Source organism: Syngnathus leptorhynchus, chromosome 6 (assembly GCF_054491065.1).
Source record: "Syngnathus leptorhynchus isolate UIUO chromosome 6, UIUO_Slep, whole genome shotgun sequence".
NCBI classification, from domain to species: Eukaryota; Metazoa; Chordata; class Actinopteri; order Syngnathiformes; family Syngnathidae; genus Syngnathus; species Syngnathus leptorhynchus.
This window is the reverse complement of record NC_141200.1, coordinates 9,623,329-9,643,681: the sequence shown is the minus strand read 5'-3', so window position 1 is coordinate 9,643,681 and position 20,353 is coordinate 9,623,329. Positions and strand designations below refer to the sequence as shown.

The following is a 20,353-nucleotide window of genomic DNA, read 5'->3' as shown; positions in this document are numbered from 1 at the left end:
ATTGAACGACTGACTGCCAACAAGTTAGACAATAAGCGATCAAGGCAACAAAGACAATATTATGTAACAAAGAACATATATATATACCCACTGACTGCCAACAAATGATTTCCTCCATTGTTTTCTTGTCACCCCATACTTTATGAAGAAAGTACAGTTATCGTACAGTATGTTTCTTTATCAAGGTTTTTTTTCCCCAGCAACTGCGTCAAAGCTCTACTTATCGTTAGTGGTCGACCCGATTGCATATTTTCCACATTTGAAAGCTGCAGACATTTCTTAATAGCCTCTAAAAGGTTAATCTAGGTGTTACTGTTCATGACTTAATGACATGCTGCGGTCTTTTCTAATAACATCAACTTAAAGATGGGGCAGGTATATGGTGATTTTCTTGTACATATGAAACATTTGTCTATTTTAAGTCACAATACTGCACATTGGGGGGCGAAGGGATGGACAGCCCAGACATTTATGAGCTCCTTTGACAAGAACCAAGCAGTCATGCTACTTTCAGTAAGAGCCTGCACCTGACTCTACAATCTTATGTTCTCCTTTGGCCGCTTTGATTGCATGTAACAAGATTGCTTTACTTTTACTTCCTATTTTTTTTAGCATCAAGGTCTCGCATGAAAGGTTTTAGTGTAGTAGAGACACAATGTGCCTCAAATCCGGTCATCATCTGTGTCATCTCATCTGTCCATAGGTGAAAAAAACATCGGAGGCCACTCTCACCACCATTCAGGACATGGTGACCATTGAGGATTATGACGTCTCGGAGTGCTTCCACCACAGCAGATCCACAGAGTCGGTCAGATCCACTGTTTCAGAGACTTACCTCAGCAAACCGAGCATTGCGAAGAGGAGGGCCAACCAGCAGGAGACCGAGCAGTTCTACTTTATGGTAAGCCTCCAGGTGGTACTATGCAAGGGGAAAGAAAATTTATAATGATTATACACAGAGGTGGACCATAGCAGTGGGCAGGTATGCAATTGTTTAGAAAATATTGGACACCAGACAACTGCCCGAGACTAGAGAACTCGGCGCTGTTCACACGGTCTCGTACTGTAAGAGCCAGACCAACATACCAGCTCAGTGGTTAAATACAAATTTCTTTTTATAAAAAAGCAAATTGTATTTTAATCAGCTACCATTTTTGTAGCTTGGCTATTTTTCATAATACGCTTCCAATGCTTGCCATTTTTGACTGCACAGAGACTGCGGATGGGCTGAATGTGGACCACCTTTATCCATATGTACTGGACATCAAACAACCTCCGATGCTCATTTTAGACCACCAAAATTCTTATGTCCACCACTAATCCAATGTAGTCTAAGTAATTTGTTATTTACTGTATTTACATTTAAGATTTATTTCTATTTAATTTGATTCAGGGCACAAATATTTTAAAATTAAAAATCAATGCTAAATCAGATTTCTTACATATTCTTCGACTACTAAACGTATTGGAATGACTCACCCTTCCTTCCTCATCTAGCCAAGGTGGAGATATCACAGACTAATCCCGTGACGTAAATCTTATGCTTACCGTACTTGTTTTATTCTGAAAATGGACATGAATTGAAGACGGTTAACAATTTCTCAGTTGGCTCCTGATGATATTGTCGTGGGTAATATGACAGGGACTTGAGGCAACATAGTTATTACTTGAAATTCTCCACAGAAATTCCGTGAGTTTCTGGAGGGCAGCAATCTCATCTCCAAACTGCAGGCCAAGCACGATTTGCTAAAGAGGATGATTGGTGAAGGTACGTTCACTTTTGATTTCATAAAATGATTTGTACAGACCGTACATAGTTGATGGTGTTTTTACTTCTATACCACAATCTATTTGATTGATTGTGGTATAGAAAGAGAGAAAAACATAATTTTTCTTACTAAAATGTAAGATGGTTTAGCTTTGTCTCTATTCAAATAGACGTCATACCTCAGCATTTAATGCTTTAAACGTATACAAAAAAAAAAAAAAACCTTTATCCAAATGTGAATCTGGTAGTCTTAGTTCTGGCATTATAATGACTGAACAAACTTCTTGGGATATGCATAGAGAATGTAATGCGAGTAAAAGGTCACTTCTCAAAGTCCACTACATTCAAAGACAGAAGCTGGCATATCTTACTCACCAAGCATTGTTTCTATTTTATCTCTTTAGGCCACAGAGCTGACTACATGACCACAAGGTAAAGTAGAAAAAAATAAAATAAAACATCATACTTCAGGACCAGCACATATTCACAACCTCATTCAGTTGCGCCAGCAAATATTTGACAACCTGTTTGCATGTTAAAGACAAGGTGCCATCAACACAATTTTTAATGATTCATCAACTATTTTGCTATATGCAATTATGACCCCTTTGGCAAGTTTGATCATTCCCTATCCTGAGAGTAGACAGGCCTGTATAATAAAAAGTCTATCATTTTTATTTTTTCAACATCGTATAATGTGACTCATTCATGGACATAATGGCTACTGGAGGGTAACGTTGCTGAAGACGATTGCATTGTCGTCTCCATCTAATGCATTTTTTGTATTCTAGACATCCCAATGGGCTGTTCAAAACCCACACTGGCACCAGGCGGGCTAGACCCCGCTCTGTTTTTAATGTTAGGTTATTTAATGGAAATATGGAGTCGTATATCAAGGTACTGATAACCACACTGTCCGCTCAACATTGCTTCTCCTCCTCATTTTCTCTCTTGCTCCAGCTTTCTGGCCATTTTCATGGGATCCCCCAAGCCATTGAAGCTGCAGTTTAGCCTTAACCTGCAAAAACCTTTCTGCGCCTAAACTGTAGCAATGGCACTGATAGCTTGGAAAGAGAAGAGTGCCACTCAGTCAATGAGTAGCCTCTCTGGCATGTTCAGAGAGCAGAGTCTGGTCAAAAGATCATGCTTAGTGACAGTCTGAGTGGATGCCAAACTGATCAATTGTGCTGACTTACTCCTCCACTCTTTCCACTGCCACAACTGGTGACCAGAACCGTCATGTCCTGTTCCGTTCCATTCTTTTTGGTTTAATGTCAGCACAATGTTAGTTGAGGGTGCACTTAAAAGCTTTGGTGAGCAGCTGCTGTGGTCCTAATCTGGGTCTTGCTTCTTTCCCTCTCTTTCGCATTGCCTGCCTGTAGCCGTGGACGACGGAACTCACATGCCCGTCATCAGGTAGACATCTTGAAGCATCTTGGGGAGCCCCTTCTGCTTGCCTGCTTTCTCTAATGCTTTAACATTTTTCTTAATTGTATTTTGAATATCATCTGACTCAGACAGATATGACTTGGTTACAGGTGAAATTACAAAATTGCAATATTTACAAAATTCATAGAGCTGCTGTGACAAAGAGCAACAACACTCTGTTGAACTTATATCTGTACCGATGAAAAGTTCTTTCCAGGCTTCTAAGTACACTGTAAAGGAAACTACCTCAACCGCAATAGTGAAACAATGAAAATGCATTTCTACTACACTTAATAGTAACATGCAGTTACCACTCAATAATAAACTTGTATGGTATCAAGGTTTTAGGGTTCTTTGTAATATTTGCATTCAGGTCTTTCACTGTGGACTTTGCTTGTTTCCATTTGCTTTAGTGTGTGTGTGTTTTTTTATTTATTTTATTTTGCACACAAAAAAACATTATGCTAAAATGTTAATTGCGTGTTGACAAAAGGCTAAATGCTGGAAACAACTTTTTGTGTGAATGAGTATTATCCGCATAGAAAAGTTAGTTTATAATATGAAAACAAGTCACCCGTATTCCTTGCGGAAAAGATACTATTACATAATTCTGCTGCACCAGACCTTTTCCTCAGCTGTCCGAGTCGCCACTTCCACAATTGATAGCCAGCATTGGCATGAACCCTTTTGGACTGTGCGTACCCCTGAGAGCTGTAAACAGATCCACTGTATCATAAAAAAAAAAAAAAAAAGCATGCACTGCTTTCCTGTGCAGTCAGTCTTCAGCAGTGGCTGGCACAGAACCAGAGCAAGAGTGCAGCCCACTTATGAGTGCATTTAGTAAATGTATCTTCATAAAACTACTTTGCTTCGAGTGTGTCAAGCCATCTAAATGATAAATGATCATCGCTTCAAGTAGGCTTTTGATGTGAATACTGTCAGAGACAAGAAATAGCTGCTGTATATTAGAAGTTGAAATCATTTAACATTGAACCACAGGGTTATACATACTCCCTGTAATATAGTAAGAAAAGTGGTTGGAGTTTATTATTTCATAAACCAAACAAGTGGTAATAATTACAAATTGTACCTGAAGTCAACTCTTGTCTGCGTCAGCAAACTGTACACTAACCCTCTTGTCATTGCTTAACATACTATGCATTCAAAAAACATGCATGTTTGTATGCCGTCGCTGTTCCACAAAGATATACTTTTTTTTAAATTTCCAAAGCACAAATGAAATCATTTTTGAATGCAAAAACAAACACTCAAAGAATTTTGAGACATTTTTGTTGGACAGTGATGACACGTGTTATATTTTTAACTCAGCTGAGACTCTAGAAAATGTGTTTTTACATTTGCAAAAGACATTGGTCCTGAATAAATTTGATCATTGTATTAGGACTAAAAGTACTACTAAATAAATTGAAGCTTTCCAGCAAGTGTTTGCATGTAGATATGTTTAAAAAAAATAATGCCGTCTCTAAACTGTGCAAATGTCAAAACACAGACTGTATTTGAAATGTGTTGCAGTTCAGTTCAGAATGAGTTGCTTTCTTTGATTAAGCATGCATCAGCTAATATACCTTTTAAATCTTTTCAAGGACTCTGGGCAAGCTATTCCTCGCGTGGTTGAAAGCTGCATTCGTTACATAAATTTGTATGGTGAGTTGTTTTTACTTTCCCTCACATAAAAATGTAATTTAAGTACCACATCCAGAAATCCTCAAACAATGTTTGTCATTTAATGACTATGAACAACTCAAGGGTGTGTGACAAGGGAGTTTCCCTCACATTCCTGGGGAAATGCACAGCTTGGTTCAAAGCTTTTTTGTACTTGAAATGACCCTCTTAAAGAATATTACCTCAAAGCTTTAAATATGATATCCTATAGTTTTCCGCGTTGTCTGCTGCATTTTTAAGCCGCTAATTGAGGGCTTCAAAAAAACGAAGTGCTAATTATTGTTCATTTTGATCCTTGACCTTTTTCCCCCTGATAAATCCTAATACTAATTTGGAGACACTTAAGTATTCTCTAACTCAAATGGTTCTTAGCTAGGGATGTGGAGGGATATAAAGAACATAATGTGGCCTTGTAGAACAAAGCACAGTCTTTTTCTGTTCTCAGCTAATGACGATATGTTCGCCTTCCATACTTATTTCCTCACTATTTCTCTTTATCTCTCTGAGCAGGTCTCCAGCATCAGGGAATATTTCGGGTATCTGGTTCCCAGCTGGAAGTCAACGACATTAAAAATTCATTTGAAAGAGGTATTTATTCCTCAAAACAGTTTGGAAGAATTATGATTTCAACATGATACATGTCATTTACACTTAACTGTGCATTCCAACTGACTCCATGATTGTGCCCATGTTAAAGGAAATGATCCTCTGATAGACGACGAGAGTAATCATGACATCAATTCGGTGGCAGGCGTGCTTAAACTCTACTTCCGTGGCCTGGAGAACCCTCTTTTCCCCAAAGACAGATTCAGTGAACTGCTGTCCTGCATCCGTAAGTATAGGGGTGTATTTCTTTAATCACCAATAGCGAGCATGTGTGCTGTAATGCTGCTTTGTGTAATGTTGTGTAGGTCGAAAGTTTACTTTAGTGCACTTGTGCAAGATGAGTGATGGAGATTCCTATTTATGTTCCCCAGCTCAACATGACAATGATAGCAGTGTGGGCTGTGTGCCCAGCAGGGTTCCACATTTGGGAAAAAAAAAAGTTTATTCAATGTGGAGTTACTGAGATTAGCCTCAGGCTAACGTTTCAATTCAAGTGCTCTCAGATGATTGTTTTTTTTAGGAGCATTGCAGCTACTTCTGGAATTCATTGTGCAATGTGCACCATGGAGGTTTTGCTTTAGTCTTTTGCACAGGCCTTTGGTCACAATCTAGAATTTGGAGGGGCTCTGAGCCATGCTTTATCTGGTCACTCACCTTGGACCTGTTTGCCCCAAGTAACCTTACTCTGCGCATAAACTACACAATAATGTAACTCCTAGGATAACTTGGACACACAAACAATAAGGTGACGACTCAAGGCGAGGACCGGTCCTTCTATTCAATCTTAAAATTTCTGTTTTCTAAGTCAATTTCTGAACATAGGCGTAGACTATTTGATTGGTTGTGCCATCATTATGGTCATGTGATCATGACCTACCGTACCGTTTGTCAACATTCTGTGACAGCAGCCTGAAAAAAAACTCCCATTATTAACATCAATCGACCATGCGCCCACAAGAGACCTTGCCATTTGAAGATACCCGCTTTAGGTGCAAATGTGTAGTGTATTATTATCACTAGTAGATATTTGCTTGACCATAGAGTCACCCAGGACCTTAGTTGTTCATAAAATCTGTCATGCATCACAATTACCCTAGGTGCCCAGATGGCACAGAATAACTGGAGGGTGTCAACGCCATTTTTAGCAGCCAGCAGAACCAAAACTCAGCCAAATATAACAAGCAACCTCAAGTACCACCAAGGACAGTCACATATCTATAAGCTCCTTATGGTTTTATGAGAAGGATGCTACATAAGAAGTTTTTTTACTTTTTCTACTTTGTCATTGTTGCTGCTGTAGGAATAGATAATCTGTACGACAGAGCTCTTTTCATCCGAAAGATCCTCCTGACCATTCCAAGATCAGTCCTTGTTGTGATGCGCTACCTCTTTGCGTTCCTCAACCAGTAAGTTTCCCTTTTTTTCCGGGGGAGGGGGCAAATGTGAATACTTGCATTAAAAAATATCTTTTCTATTATAAGTCTATTATAAATTTCTCTCCACAACTGCTATTTGCAGTCTGCCTGAAATGTCACGTTTCAATGTGTCTACTTTTTCTCCCCCACAGCTTATCTCAGTATAGTGACGAGAACATGATGGATCCGTACAACTTGGCCATTTGCTTCGGCCCTACACTCATGCCGACCCCGGAGAGCCAGGACCAGGTCTCCTGCCAGGCCCATGTCAACGAGATCATCAAGACCATCATCATTCACAATGAGACAATCTTTCCAGATGCCAAAGAACTGGATGGGCCAATCTATGAAAAGTGCATGGCAGGAGGAGATTATTGGTAAACTATTATGACTAGAAATATAATTGAGTTTCCACCAAAAACACTTTTCCTAGCTGTGCTACTACTGTGTTACTGGCATCTCAATCAGGTTGAACCTTACGAAGCAAAAAAGACGAATCGCAATGAGGTCACACATTTTCTAAATGAATTTATTGGCTTTTTTTTTTTTCTGATTCATTATTGTTATTATTATTTTGCTATGTGTCAAACATTGGCATGCAGCTAAACGGTCATATGGCAACCACTCTTCTACAACTCTTTGTAGTATATTTATTATTATATTTATATTTAAGAAGTTGTTTTACCCCTTCCCTGGTGATAATGGTAGATTGAAACAATCATCGTTGTACTAAAGGAGAAGTCATCTGTGATTAGGTGAACCAAATTAACGTATATTTGGAGGGCTTTCTATGGAAAGAAACAAAAATAAGACTCACTCAACCTAGAGTTTTTCTTTGTCACCTTCTGATTTAATTTTTTTTTTTTGGTTGAGTCACCACAAGTTGACACGGTTTTATCCCTGGCTAGAGCTAATCACCCATCTCAGCATGACCCCACACGAATCCCTTGGGAGATTTCCACTCTTGGCTGCCTCCCTTCTTGTGAAATAAGAGGTGGTTAGTGACATGTTACCATGGGAGGAGACGGTCAGGAGGGTAATCTGTTCGACAGAGATGTGTTCAGCTCTCCCATGATGTCAGAGGAAGGCCCTTTTGGGAAAAGGAGAGCAAACTACAAATGGAAGACTGAATCCACATAGAATACCTACAGTATAATAACCACTGTTTTCTCTTCACGAGTACAAGCCTCCTTTTATTTCCAGCTGGCCAAAGAAGCAATAGACCCCTTTGTATGATAAATCCATGACTGCCCGTTTGTTCGTGTTCCCCCGCAGTGAGAGTCCCTACAGTGAGCATGGGGTACTGGAGGAGGTTGACAATGAGGGAGGCACAGAAGCACACACCAGTGAGGATGGTGAGTAAAGACATAGTTGCTTCATTTAATATCACAGTCTTGGTCATTCCATGAAGCAAAGCAACATATTTACAGTAACTGTCTTGTCAAACTTTACAGTCATGTCACACATGCTTTCCTCAGTGGTTTTGTGAGGGCTAAACCCAGCTCACTGCAGCTAATCCCGCCTTTCAGCCTGTTAATTGCAATAACCTTGAAGGGCCAGGGTACTGATCTTAAAAGGATGGACGACCATTAGTATTCTAATGTTTAAGCTTTTTCCTAGGCGCTGCCTCAACACCCCCCCCCCCCTTTATTTCTTTTAAGCCAAAACCAACTAACTGAGCCTCTTCATAAACAAAAGGATTTGTTTGAAGCTTTAGGATCAAAGTTTGTAAATGAGTTTTTTTGATGTGCCATAATTTAGAAAGAATGCACATAAAACATCTGACAGGAGTGTCTGATTTTGTTGTGACAGCAGTAGTTAAGGTGCGAAAAACAGATCTTGGTGTTGTCATTCAGGATATAGTCGAGAGAAAAAATTTTGAAAAGTGATATATGTGACAACTCGCTGGTATGGGACTGGATAGAGAGTCCCCTAACCCCAATTGTTCTTTTGCATGCCTTAGTCAGTGGTTTTCAGATGTGAAGCATCACCAAGGAGGCATACAGCTGCTTGAGAAAAATACAATACAAACATAGTAATGTCATTGAGCGTCCATTTTAAAAGACGGGGTATAATATTTCCGGTTACTCGATGACTACTCAAATAACTTGAAGTGAGTTTGCAAAAATATTGGATATTTTAGATCGATATTTTAGGCACATCGGACCCCAGCTATTTGCTGAGGATAGCAGCCAAGCCCGCCTGTGAATTCCCAAACAAGCAAATAATTATTCAAACCTCAAAATGTAAGCGGGCATATACAACCAATAAGTGTTTTCTATGAAAAAAGGTGCCCCCCCCCCCCCCCCAAAAAAAAAAAGAATATTTAGAGAATAAATTGTTGGAGAATAACATTTAGAGAAAAATATCTGTGATAGATGAATTGTGGGGTAGCCCTAACCATTAGTATCCGAGGGTCCACTTTATATATTTTATTTCAGGGTCCAAATAAAACCGACTGTTCTCAATTCTTTATTATCTTCCACTAGACTAGATTGCTGGTCAGTGTAATTTCCATCATTTCTATTTGAGAATTTGCTCAAATGCACAATGATACATAAACATCAGCAATAGACCTTTTAATTAAGACGGTGTAATAAATAGCTGCTCTGGAGAAATCATCTCTCTGGGAGGGTATTTTAACCTTTTATCACGTCATACTGGAATAAAATGCACAGAAGGACCATAAAGAATGATGTAACATGGGGCTCACTGACTCACATGCCGTGACATTAATAGTGTTACATCTTCCACACCATCGATAAATTGATACTGTAGTAGCTGGGGATTTTGCTACAAGGTCGAAGTTGAACAAATTGGCACATTGATTATATATCACGTCGTAGGAGGACACCATGATGTCCTCGTTGTCAAATGTACCCACAGGCATATGTTTTATTGGAATGGAATGTTGAAGGGCAATATTCTATTTTGTAGTGAGGCACAGCAAGTTAAGACTTTTAAAATTTCTTCAACAGACAAGTCGTGGATATAGTGCATTGTTAATTGTTTTTAGTAACACATTGCAGAATACACGTTGTTTGTATGCCAAGATAATTCTTCGGATTAGGAAGTTTTTTGCAAGAACATTTAACTTGCTTATTAAGCTATTGAGTTTCATTTCTGGTTTCATGTTCTTTTGCGAGGAAATTTTGATGAGACAAGCTTGATTTCGTGAACTCTTTTACTATTTCGCTTTTATTTTATTTATTTTCTGTGTACTATGGCTTTACTTATTCCCGTGCAAGTATGTTGGGAATATTAAAATTGTTCTAAATCATTCATAGAGTTGAGCCTGGAGAAGCACAGTTCATTTTGCATTATTTGTTATGAGGAAACAGTATCAGAATTAGAACAACTTTGAATCCAGTGTCATAGACCAGAACGTTTGACTTTAGAGATTCCATTAGAAGTGAATTTCAAAAGGGGAAAGATGTGTTTAAGTGAGAAGCAGAAGGAAGGAAAATCCTATGTGCTGATGAGGGTCAGCTTTATTAACAGCATGTCCATTGCAGCTCAGCCCAATTAATTCAGACAGTAAAATCCTGCTTGTCACAATTCATTGAAGTCACGTCACGTTTATTGCATCTTTCTCGACAACTCATTGAGACAAGAGGCTGCTACTCTGGGCTCGGGGTTAGATGCGAGAATACAATCACTGAGATTGAAAAGTACACATTGGGAAATGAAGTAACCCCCACGCTGCACAGATAATCACTTGCTTGTGCACTGTAAAAATGCCCAAAAGTTATTTTTCTCTCTTCCTAGCAGTTTACATAGAGGATGTGTGGTTTGGTAGGGCTGCATCTGTCCAGGGACCACACGTCTGACTTGAAGTGAGTGGGAGGAGGGCAGGGAGGAACAAAGATTCTATTTTTAGATCGGGTTGCCGTAGTGCACACTAGCTTGGAGACTTAGACACGAACCGGCACTTACTGGCAGAGACTTTCAGGACCAAGTGACAAAGTCAGTATTTGCAATGTTCTGTTCAATTTGTGTAACTGGTTCAGCAAAAAACATACTTGATTGTAGAAAGCCGTTTGAAGTAGGAAAAAAAGTCATCAAAAATCTTTAAAGTATCTGTAATATTTAAATATTGAATTATTGTAAGGCAAAAGAGATGGAAGAAAGTGTTTGGTTTTTGTGGGAATTTTGACGTTCAGTTGCTAAAATTTTGAATACAATATTGATTATTTTGCCTGGCTTGAATTGAAAGTTGAATACATTTTCATGCAAGTTTAGCCCATCAAAATAAGCTTAATTTTTCTTGGCAAACAGGGCATCGCCATCGCCATGGCGACAACAAAAACTGGTTTAAACATCATAAAGGCCTAAACACTCTTTCGAGCAAAAGTGAGGTAGATCTGACCAGGCCCGATGGGTTTGCAAATGTTTTCAAAAATAAGATTCACTGTGCGTGACAAGAATAAAGAAAAATATGAAATTTTGCATATAAGCAATAGAGACCTCACAACAGTCGCTGCTCAAAAAAGTCTTCTGGACTTCACTTTTTGAGTTTCCACCCATTTCAGTGATTTAAAGAAGAAGAGCACAGTCATTTAAATGAATTATCTGAGGTGCAGTAAACTACCTCAAAAATTTATTGCCCATTTTTATTTCCCCTGTCAGTCATCCAGAGGTCCAACTGTACAGTTATCAGCTCAATCTAATGATCCACATACTTACTGACACCCCCCATGAGTAATTTAGATTTCTTCTCACCAGGTTCTATAAATACAGTGTGTTTGTTCCTCAGGCCCTGTGCTGTGTTGTCAAGCTAAAATAGCAAACTGACTCACACAGTCAGCACACTAACTCCATGTGCACCAGCTGTCACACGCGAGCATCCACGTGTCCAAACATCTGCATCAGATATGTTTTAACTGCATCCTTAATGTAATGTGAGCTGAAATATTGAGGTTTTTTTTGGGGGGGAGGGCCATGTAGTCTTCCAGAAGTCACACTTGTCATAGTGTACCTGACCTGTTTAATCTTCTGTGTTGACAGAGGGCGAGCCTATCGAAGCCATTGCCAAGTTTGATTACGTTGGGCGTTCTTCAAGAGAATTGTCCTTCAAGAAGGGTGCCTCACTGCTGCTCTACCAGCGAGCGTCAGAAGACTGGTGGGAGGGGCGACACAACGGCATAGACGGCCTGGTGCCACACCAATATATCGTGGTCCAGGACATGTGAGTGACCTAAAAAAAATGGACATGTAAACTGTTGTGGTTTACATTGCAGTGGAAGTGGATATAAAATGTGATTTTTAAACCTAATTGTTGACTGTGGCATTTTAAATACAGTATACCGACCGGTCATAACCATTTCCACAAGCTAAATGAATTTTATGGGCTCTATTGAAATAAAACAACAACAAATCTGTACAGTGGAACTTCGATTGACCGGAACCACCGGACCCCGAATTTAAGGGACAGAAAATAATTTGTGCAATACCTTTCAAAATCTGTTAGTTCCACAATTGGCCCGTTTGCCACAATGCCAGTAAAATGCTCTGTGGCTCACTCAACAGACAATGACTGGTCATGTGTTAGGCTGCTTTCTTGTCACAGATAATAGACTTTACAGTAAACAAGAGCAGGCTAAAATGTGGTGGTTGTATTGGCAGGGGCGACGTTCCCATCAAAATAGTATATGATGGATAGACATGGCATGTTAGCAGGAGAGAGACCCCTCAAATGAAAAGGAGCATAGATAGGCATTATCCTAGCTCCTTATCCCTAAACCATGCCCTCACTCGGTGCCCCAACAAGCATACAACGTGCCATGATGACTGCTAATGCCTGATGAATCGAATTAGAATGGCAGCATATTCACCCCAAAGCCTTAGTAGCTGGCCTACTGTACAAAGTTCCACCTTTGCTCACGGTGTCTCTCAATAAATCAGCTGAAGGCGCACTTGCTGATGTCTTCTTGCCTAATGAAAGAGCAGCAGGATTTACTGCTGGTCGTGCCAGGATGCGTCACATCCTGTGCTATTTTCAAACTGAAAAGGCTGAGGAGTGCAAGTGCAGACCCGGTTGTGGTCTTTCCATGTCCCATAAAGTAGCCCGTAATAAAACATGCATTGTAGAGAACACTTTATGCCAGGTTATGTCCTGTAATGGTTCTTCTCTCGGGGTGTGCTGGGAAAAGCCTCCAGATGTACTTTAGAAACATTGTTTTCTTAAACCCATTCAGCCTTCCTTGTGTGTGCAATGCCTATCAGGCATACTGAAAGGCACAGAAATGTGACTTGTGAATATCAGCCTTTGAGAGGCCAAAGCACATGCTGACTCTGTTCTGTTTCTCAATGTGTCTCTGTCTTAGAGATGACAACTTCTCGGACACGCTGAGCCAGAAGGCTGACAGTGAGGCCAGCAGCGGCCATGCCTGCGAGGATAAATGCTCAGGAAAAGACATCAGTTCACCCACTGACACCAGGATCTCAGAGGCCTTCATCACCAGGTTGGTGTATAAATGTGTGCCAGGAATACTGAAGGTTGTCTCTTCAAGAGCAATGTTGAAACTATGGGTGTGACTTGCACGAATTATTTACAAAAAATTAAAACGGTAAAAACACGACGAGGTAATCAATGTTTGCGTTTTCAAAATCCATGCATTGTTTTTGATAGAAACGTTACCCCCACCAGTGGTAGCCACTACATAGACATGTTGAATAGGTGGGCTGCTCTAACGTGCTGGTGTGAATCATCTTCTATTCAGATCTGTGGCTAGTAGCATTTAAATGAATGCATGTCGCAAGAAGCACAGAAACCAGCCTGGGGCTGTTAGCCGGAAATATTGTCAGTAAAAAAAGAAATATGAGACAGATTGTCGAGAATCATAGCACAGACCAAACCCGAATGTCCGGTACAACTATTTGCGTCGATCAAAGCCGTTCACTTGCTCTGATTGGAAGCTAGTTCATGGTGATAAAGTTAATCTTGTTTTTTAATACCACAAAAACCTCTCATTATAGCAAGGCATTTTTTTAGACTTTGTATATGTGCTGTGCACATCGATACAGTAAAGATAACCAAAGAAAACTAAATATCCATTATTTTATTATGGTGCTGTACTCAGCTGATTGCACTGACAATCAAACCAAGTGATTTTGACAGCAGGTTGTTGACCATTTGAGTGTATTTTGTCTCTGGTGCTCTACTTCTTCATTGCTGCATTTAGTGACCTTGAAACGTGTCACAGTCTCTCTCTCTCTCTCTCTGTGTCTCACCTCTCTGTGTTTGACAAGCACACACCCACACACCTTAGGACTCACATATATATCCATACTACCTGTTCCTTTTCCTCACAACAGCAACTGATTATCTCCCAGGTGATCTGCACCTACTGGTTGTTCACCTTGCTCACTCGCTGCTCTGCACACCCACACATGTTGAATTATTGTGGTTGAATCATTTTCGCAAGCATACTCACTTGTCCCTGTCTAGTCCAAGCATTATTGTGTTTTCTTTTTGCCATTGGGTATCAGTACTTGTGGCAATGCACAAATATTTACATTTTTTATGAATGAAACAGGGAGTCTAATAGTAGTATAATTACAATAGTCATATTAGATGAGTATCATAGTAAATGTTGCCAGAGCTGATAGTTAATGACATATTAAGACAACCAATGAGTGTCAATTCAATGCCTCTCAATACATGTGGCTTTTTTATTTACAGTATATACGTGCAGACGACGCCACCTGCAGGCGATTATTAGTGACTGTTGTCGTTTGCTTTCCCAGCACCAATTTTCCACCAATTGATTTTTTGCTCACCCCAAAGCTTATATCGGTTTCATTGTCCTCTAAAGAATTCAAACAGTGACAGAGTTGTAATTTTCTACTTCACAGTTCTGAGACTCAAGAGTTGAACCACTGTTGTTTCCTTTTCATTTCTATCCCAGCAGGCACAGAAAACGATTGGACCCGCCGTCCCGCCGCCCACCTGCCCGCCCTAGTGACATCCACTGCATGCTGCATACCTCTCAGCAAGGTCATCCCGTACATGGGAACACTCCCGAGACAGGGTCCCCAGTTCTTGGCCACTTCAGCCCGCGCGACATTCTCCGGAGCCGTAACCATTTACCCGCAGACAGCCCAGAGCGTCGGCGCCGAACCGGCCACGGCAGCCTGACTAACATCAGCCGGCACGAGTCCCTAAAGAAGATGGAAAGCCCACCTATTCGTCGCTCCACCTCGTCGGGCCAGTACACGGGTTTTAGTGAAGCCCACCACCACCATCATCACCACCACCACCACCACGGCGGCAAGCCCTTGGACCCGGAGACCATTGCACAGGTCAGCGCGGGAAGCGCGGCATGCCGGCCGCAACTCCCTCCGCCGTCAAAGCCCTGCCCCACCCTGCAAAAGCCTAGTTGTCACCTGTCTTCTGCTCCAGGGTCTGTGTGCTAACTACACGCAAGAGACCAGCATGACAGGCAGCCAGGCAGCATGACACTTTTAGAGTATAGAGTAGTTCACATGACCTTTTATTGTGCTTTTTAGAACTTTGTGACTGTGGGAAAATATCCAATCCAATAATCAATCTTAAAACAATATAAATCTATTTTAATTGACTGTATTAATTATGAACGGTCCAGAGATTGATGCCGATTCAGTATGTTGCAATTAATTCATTAATTGTATTTGACTATTTCAAATAATACTTCAGTGTGACATTATTCTGCTACAAGTTTTTTAAATATTCTCCAGGGTCTTTTCCTCCGTCCCTCTTAAATTTTCTGTTTGTCTCTCACAGGACATCGAAGAAACCATGAACACTGCTCTAAATGAGCTACGGGAATTGGAGCGCCAGAGTTCAGCCAAGCACGCCCCTGACGTGGTGCTGGACACCCTGGAACAGAGACAAGCCCCGGGTGGCAGCGTGGGTCCCACGCCGGCCAGTTCCAGTGAGTCTCTGGGCCCCCCCATCCACGGTGTCATGCTGAGGTCCACCGCCAACACAGAGCCACCGTTCCGCCGCAGTGCCGGCTCGACCAACGACAACGTGAGCACCTTCAAACCCGTCGTGGCGCCCCGCATGGGCGTGCAGCTCAAGCCGCCCGCTTTGAGACCCAAACCGATGGTCCTGCCCAAGTCCGGCCAGGTATCACAGCCTCCTGTCATGTCATCTCAAGATTCTCTGGACAAATCCTGCACCATGTAATGTTTGGGATGCAGAAGAATCGGCATCTTCCACTGGGGCATGCAACAGAAACTGTAGGCTCCCCACCACTGCTCTGTAGAGTGTCAAATAAAATCACAGTCCTGAAGTTTGAAAACTAATGTGTTAAGTTTAGAATAGACAAAACACGAAAGCTTTTCTGAGTGCTGCATCGTTGGAAAAAAAAAAACACTACACAATGAACTGCGTCACGATACGATTTGCATAGATGTTTTAAAAATCTGTATTACTCACAAAAAATGGGTGAACATTTGCAGTCAGAAATCAAATTACGTTCACCCATAAAGACTTTTGTGGATTTTAGCTTCATCCTAAAACTTCACCTGTTAGCCAATTTATTGCTAACTTTTGTGAGTACTGTACATGAAATAGAATATGCACACAATATGATGTGGAATGCTAATTTGTAGCTTAGTTGGCATCCTAGCCAAAGACCAATTGAAGCATGGATGTGGACCTTCTAATGGATTGATGTATGTACTCTAGTTCCTCTTCAAGGAGATTCACAGGAGTGCTATGTGGACCTAAAACAAAGGACTTGCTTGTCAAGATCACAAACACTTGATGTGTGACAACAAGGAGTGGGAGTCTGTCGTGTCAATGTGTGTGATTGTCATGTATAGTTGTGTATTTAAATCTCAGTAGGGATTTGGGCGAATGTTGAAAATGTAGCCAACATTAGAACACTACAAACAATTTAAGAGTGAATTTGCAGGTTTACGCTGTCAGTGGATCGACAGACATTGTGTACTATCTATATTCATGAAAAGCTGAATACCTAGTTTTACTAACGCTCATTATTTTTTTAATCATTTTTGGTTTCCGAGTAGATCTGACTAGAGAGCAAACAATGTAGAGTAAGCAAAACATCCCTGTGGACAAGTGTGCTTTCCTCATACGGTAATAATACCATAAAATGTACTTGTGAAAGTGCCTTTGAAGATGTTTCTGGACACGTATGCATTCAGTTGTCATGTGCTGTGAGGACACGCGACAATATTTTAGAACTGAGCAGCTCACCCACTGCACATCGATGTATGTAAATGTAGATAAGGCATGTATGTGACAGCATAACCGAGATGCTTGAGGGATTATGAACCTCAAAGGATTTCTTTCTAATAAATGAAATAGTTTGTCCAGTCTGAGGTCAATTTTATTGCACCGTGCAGTGTATTACAATTGTAGAGGCTGTTTCGTTCAATATTTACTTTGCACTGTAGCGAAGGTTAAATTGCACCATGCAATGTATTACAATTGTAGAGGCTGTTTTATTCAATATTTTCTTTGCACTGTATCGAAGCTTTGTTTTTCAATAGTGTAAAGCATTTTAAGTCGGAGCATTTCTTACATTATGGTGAATGGATATTGATATCATTAAGCACTTTATTGCCAAAGTCCAAATTGACATGCAGTGATTTGCCACAGAAAATAAATTTGTTTCGACATTTTCTGTCTAAAATGTAGCTGTTTAAGTTTTACAGTGCAGTGTGGCTATAATTAAACAAATTGAAACATACAGAAAAACATTGCACAATCTCCAAACTTATATATTTATTTCAGTTGGTAGGAAAGCAAAAATCACATTAACAATGTTCAGGGAAATACTCCTCGTGGATACTGACATCATTTGATTTCATCATCATGTCTATTTTGCCACAAACGCAATATGATTATTTGATTGTAGGAAGGTATAAGATTACATGATGCTTGATGATGTACCTGAAGTTGATGGTCCTTTTCTAAATCTAAGCTTTGCCATGTTGGGCTATGTATGGCAGCTTCAGTGGATTTGGACCTTCCCTGTCAGCAGTTTCAGCATCAGCACTACTGATAGAAGAACCTCTGTGTTGGCTCCAGAATTTAGACTTGGAGGTCATCTGGGAAAAGAACAAGAGATGATAAGTTATAAAGCAAAATAAGGAGATATAATTGTGATTAAGTCTGGAATGGTTTACCTCAGCAATCCCAACCTTTCTCTGCCAAATGTGAACGCTCTGCTGCAGCATTTTGTGTTTGTCCTTGACGTGCATGTACTGGGTGACATCAGGTGCCTGGTAAGTGGACATCAGGTGGCGCAGCTGCTTATTCTGGGCCGCAGCCTTCGAACGCTCCTTCAAGTAGACAAAGTGTGGGGTGGGGAGTGAAGAGAGAGGCTAGATGAGGAAAAGCCACACTGTAATATGATTTCAGTCTGATCTTCTTTTCTACAAAATAAAATGAAAATTTAAGTTGGTTTTCCAACAAGCTGGGTTTATTAGACAGGGAAAATCATGTTGTCTAACCTCTTCAGCACGTGATATGTCCTCTTCTATTTTCTCCAGCATCTCCTTCTTTTTTGTGAAATTGCTGCTCAGCTGTGCAGACTCTTGGGTCACACGTTGAAGCTTCTCCTGTCCGTGAGAAGACACACAAAGCCACATTTAGCAAACAGCAGTTGAAAAGGGCTGCGCCTAACATAAACATGTGATCTACCTTGTAGGAGTTCAAGGCGCGCTGTGCTTGTGAATGTTTGTTTTGGAGTTCTTCGAGGTCGATTGTCTGTTCGCTGTCTTCCAAAAAAATGTCCTGAATGCAAAAGCCAATTGAAGAATATACGGTCGAGGATGTCTCTCCATATGTTTGCCGTGCTCACCTCGAGTCCTGCTTTTCTCAGCTCTCTTTTCTCCTGCATCTGCAGATGGAGCTTCTTTTCCCGTGCCTTCAGGCCTTGGATCTTCACTTTCAACTTGTCACACTGGGTGCTCTGCTTAATGTCGTCAAGCAAAGGCAACAGGAGAGTTAACTAACAGTAGTACAGAAAGAGACCTCTCACTATTCACGTCAAGATTATCACCTTGACATATTTATGACAATACATTTTATAGTGCTAATACTGTACATAATTTTTCAATATACAGTACAATTTCTACAAGACAGCAAGATAGACTCCAAAGTGGTGGAACATTTATAGAAAACATAAGAATCTTCTTTTATAAATGTTGATAATAAGGGCCTGGTATTCCCTGCAGTTTAATGCCCACATGAAGTAATGTACCTTACTACTGATGTAGTGGAGCACCTTCTCTGGCTCGTTCATTTCTGACATCTTTAATGGTTTGAGCAATTTGTGTTCCAAGTCTTTCTTCTCTTTGCAGATGTCTGCTCGCTGCAGCTCAAATTCCTTGAGGGAGGCCTGAAAGAGAGCCACAGAGTTGAAAATGTGAGGGGTCATTTGACTTTTATGTTGATTCTACTTCCTGATACAAACTTTATAGTTGGCCAGAATTCTCTCCGACTTTTCCTTTTCTTTCTGCTGCTGTTTTATCATCTCTGCTATTTCCCTTTGTGCAACGCACAGTTTTTGTCCCAAGGTCAGCTGCAGAAGGCCATCAGGCAAGTTGCCCTCAGATGTCTGCCTCCAACCTGGCCCCTGACAAGTACATATACACATGGATATAGTCATATAAAGGTGGAAAAATACATAATTAAAAAACACACACCACAAAAGCTAATACAAGAGGTTGATCAAAAACTTGACAATTACTATATTAATTGTTCAGTTGTAGTGTAGGTGTATGCTTACCCTGTCTTCCATTTGGCTACCGGCAACACCCAGATTTGCAGGCTTGCCCGATTGGTCCTGTTGATCCGGCCGGGTGATAAAACGTTCAAACAGCTCATTTTCTGCTAAGAGTGCTGCGTTGGAACTTCTAGTGGACGAGTAGATTTAATTGCGTAAAACGCCTCTGAAAATTTTAACAACTTGACTCCAGGGAGCAAAAACTGTTTACCGAACGGAGTAAAGAAAATAAATACAGTAACTAAATTCCTGCATTTTGTTAATTCCTCTATCACATCATATAAGATAAATAAATTAAACATTATATTTTAAGTACATTTTAAGTATTATCATGAAAACCGACTTTGGTCGCCGAGGTCACTTAGCAATAGCTAATATATTTATTATAATATAATAAAATGCAATAGCTTTGTTCGTATGTTAAAAGCAGGAGAAAAGGGTGTGCATCTTTTAATTCAAAGTGGATTAAATCGAATGGTATTTACTGTAGCTGATGGATACGGGCGGAGATGCTTTGTTGTCGTTCTTGTGGCCTTTTCTTCTCCATTGGGGCTCGATGATCCAGGTTGCTAAGGTACACTGTGGTGGTTGCTATGGCCAGTGTTACAGGAAGGACGTACGTACAGTGCCGTTTGTTTATTTGAATTTATTTCACCTTTATTTCTCCTGGTAATGAAATCGAGGAAAAAAGCAATTCTCTTGAC

At 40.5% G+C, this 20,353-nt stretch overlaps 2 protein-coding genes across 7 annotated transcripts in view; one reads left to right on the top strand and one right to left on the bottom strand.

The window, feature by feature from the left end:
• srgap1a (SLIT-ROBO Rho GTPase activating protein 1a) overlaps positions 1-17,229 on the top strand; it is a 42,085-nt gene extending 24,856 nt beyond the window's left edge. For 2 of the 4 annotated variants that reach the window (XM_085913369.1, XM_085913366.1), the window contains exons 9-22: positions 704-901; positions 1,684-1,768; positions 2,173-2,200; positions 2,560-2,665; positions 4,801-4,861; positions 5,390-5,467; positions 5,577-5,711; positions 6,786-6,891; positions 7,053-7,277; positions 8,176-8,255; positions 11,908-12,088; positions 13,227-13,364; positions 14,811-15,204; positions 15,665-17,229. In XM_085913369.1, coding sequence (XP_085769495.1) covers positions 704-901; positions 1,684-1,768; positions 2,173-2,200; positions 2,560-2,665; positions 4,801-4,861; positions 5,390-5,467; positions 5,577-5,711; positions 6,786-6,891; positions 7,053-7,277; positions 8,176-8,255; positions 11,908-12,088; positions 13,227-13,364; positions 14,811-15,204; positions 15,665-16,072 — 2,223 coding nt within the window. In that variant the 3' untranslated portion in view covers positions 16,073-17,229. Of the gene's footprint in view, positions 1-703; positions 902-1,683; positions 1,769-2,172; positions 2,201-2,559; positions 2,666-3,150; positions 3,185-4,800; positions 4,862-5,389; positions 5,468-5,576; positions 5,712-6,785; positions 6,892-7,052; positions 7,278-8,175; positions 8,256-11,907; positions 12,089-13,226; positions 13,365-14,810; positions 15,205-15,664 lie in introns of all 4 variants that reach the window. The other 2 variants (XM_085913368.1, XM_085913367.1) reach the window with 2 other exon arrangements.
• Positions 17,230-17,518: 289 nt separating this feature from the next.
• Positions 17,519-20,214, bottom strand: cfap263 (cilia and flagella associated protein 263). Of its 3 annotated transcripts, none has more exons than XM_085913375.1 (9): positions 20,135-20,214; positions 19,653-19,779; positions 19,338-19,499; positions 19,125-19,262; positions 18,723-18,836; positions 18,563-18,655; positions 18,373-18,480; positions 18,046-18,243; positions 17,519-17,967 (listed from the first exon to the last, which is right to left on the bottom strand). In XM_085913375.1, the coding sequence occupies exons 1-9, from the start codon at positions 20,194-20,196 to the stop codon at positions 17,836-17,838; spliced, it is 1,134 nt and encodes a 377-aa protein (XP_085769501.1). In that variant the 5' UTR covers positions 20,197-20,214; the 3' UTR covers positions 17,519-17,835. The 3 variants fall into 3 exon arrangements, with proteins under 3 accessions (XP_085769501.1, XP_085769503.1, XP_085769502.1); XM_085913377.1 differs by having other exon boundaries at positions 18,046-18,201; XM_085913376.1 differs by having other exon boundaries at positions 18,723-18,833.
• Between the last annotated feature and the right edge of the window lie 139 nt (positions 20,215-20,353).

Excerpts from the sequence above, each read along its gene's own strand:
- cfap263 (XM_085913375.1), bottom strand. The coding sequence starts at position 20,196 with ATGGAGAAGAAAAGGCCACAAGAACGACAACAAAGCATCTCCGCCCGT. Across the intron at positions 19,263-19,337 it reads GAATTCTGGCCAACTATAAA|GCCTCCCTCAAGGAATTTGA; the intron begins GTTTGTATCAGG and ends GCTCTCTTTCAG. Across the intron at positions 18,244-18,372 it reads ACATATCACGTGCTGAAGAG|CCTCTCTCTTCACTCCCCAC; the intron begins GTTAGACAACAT and ends TTCCTCATCTAG.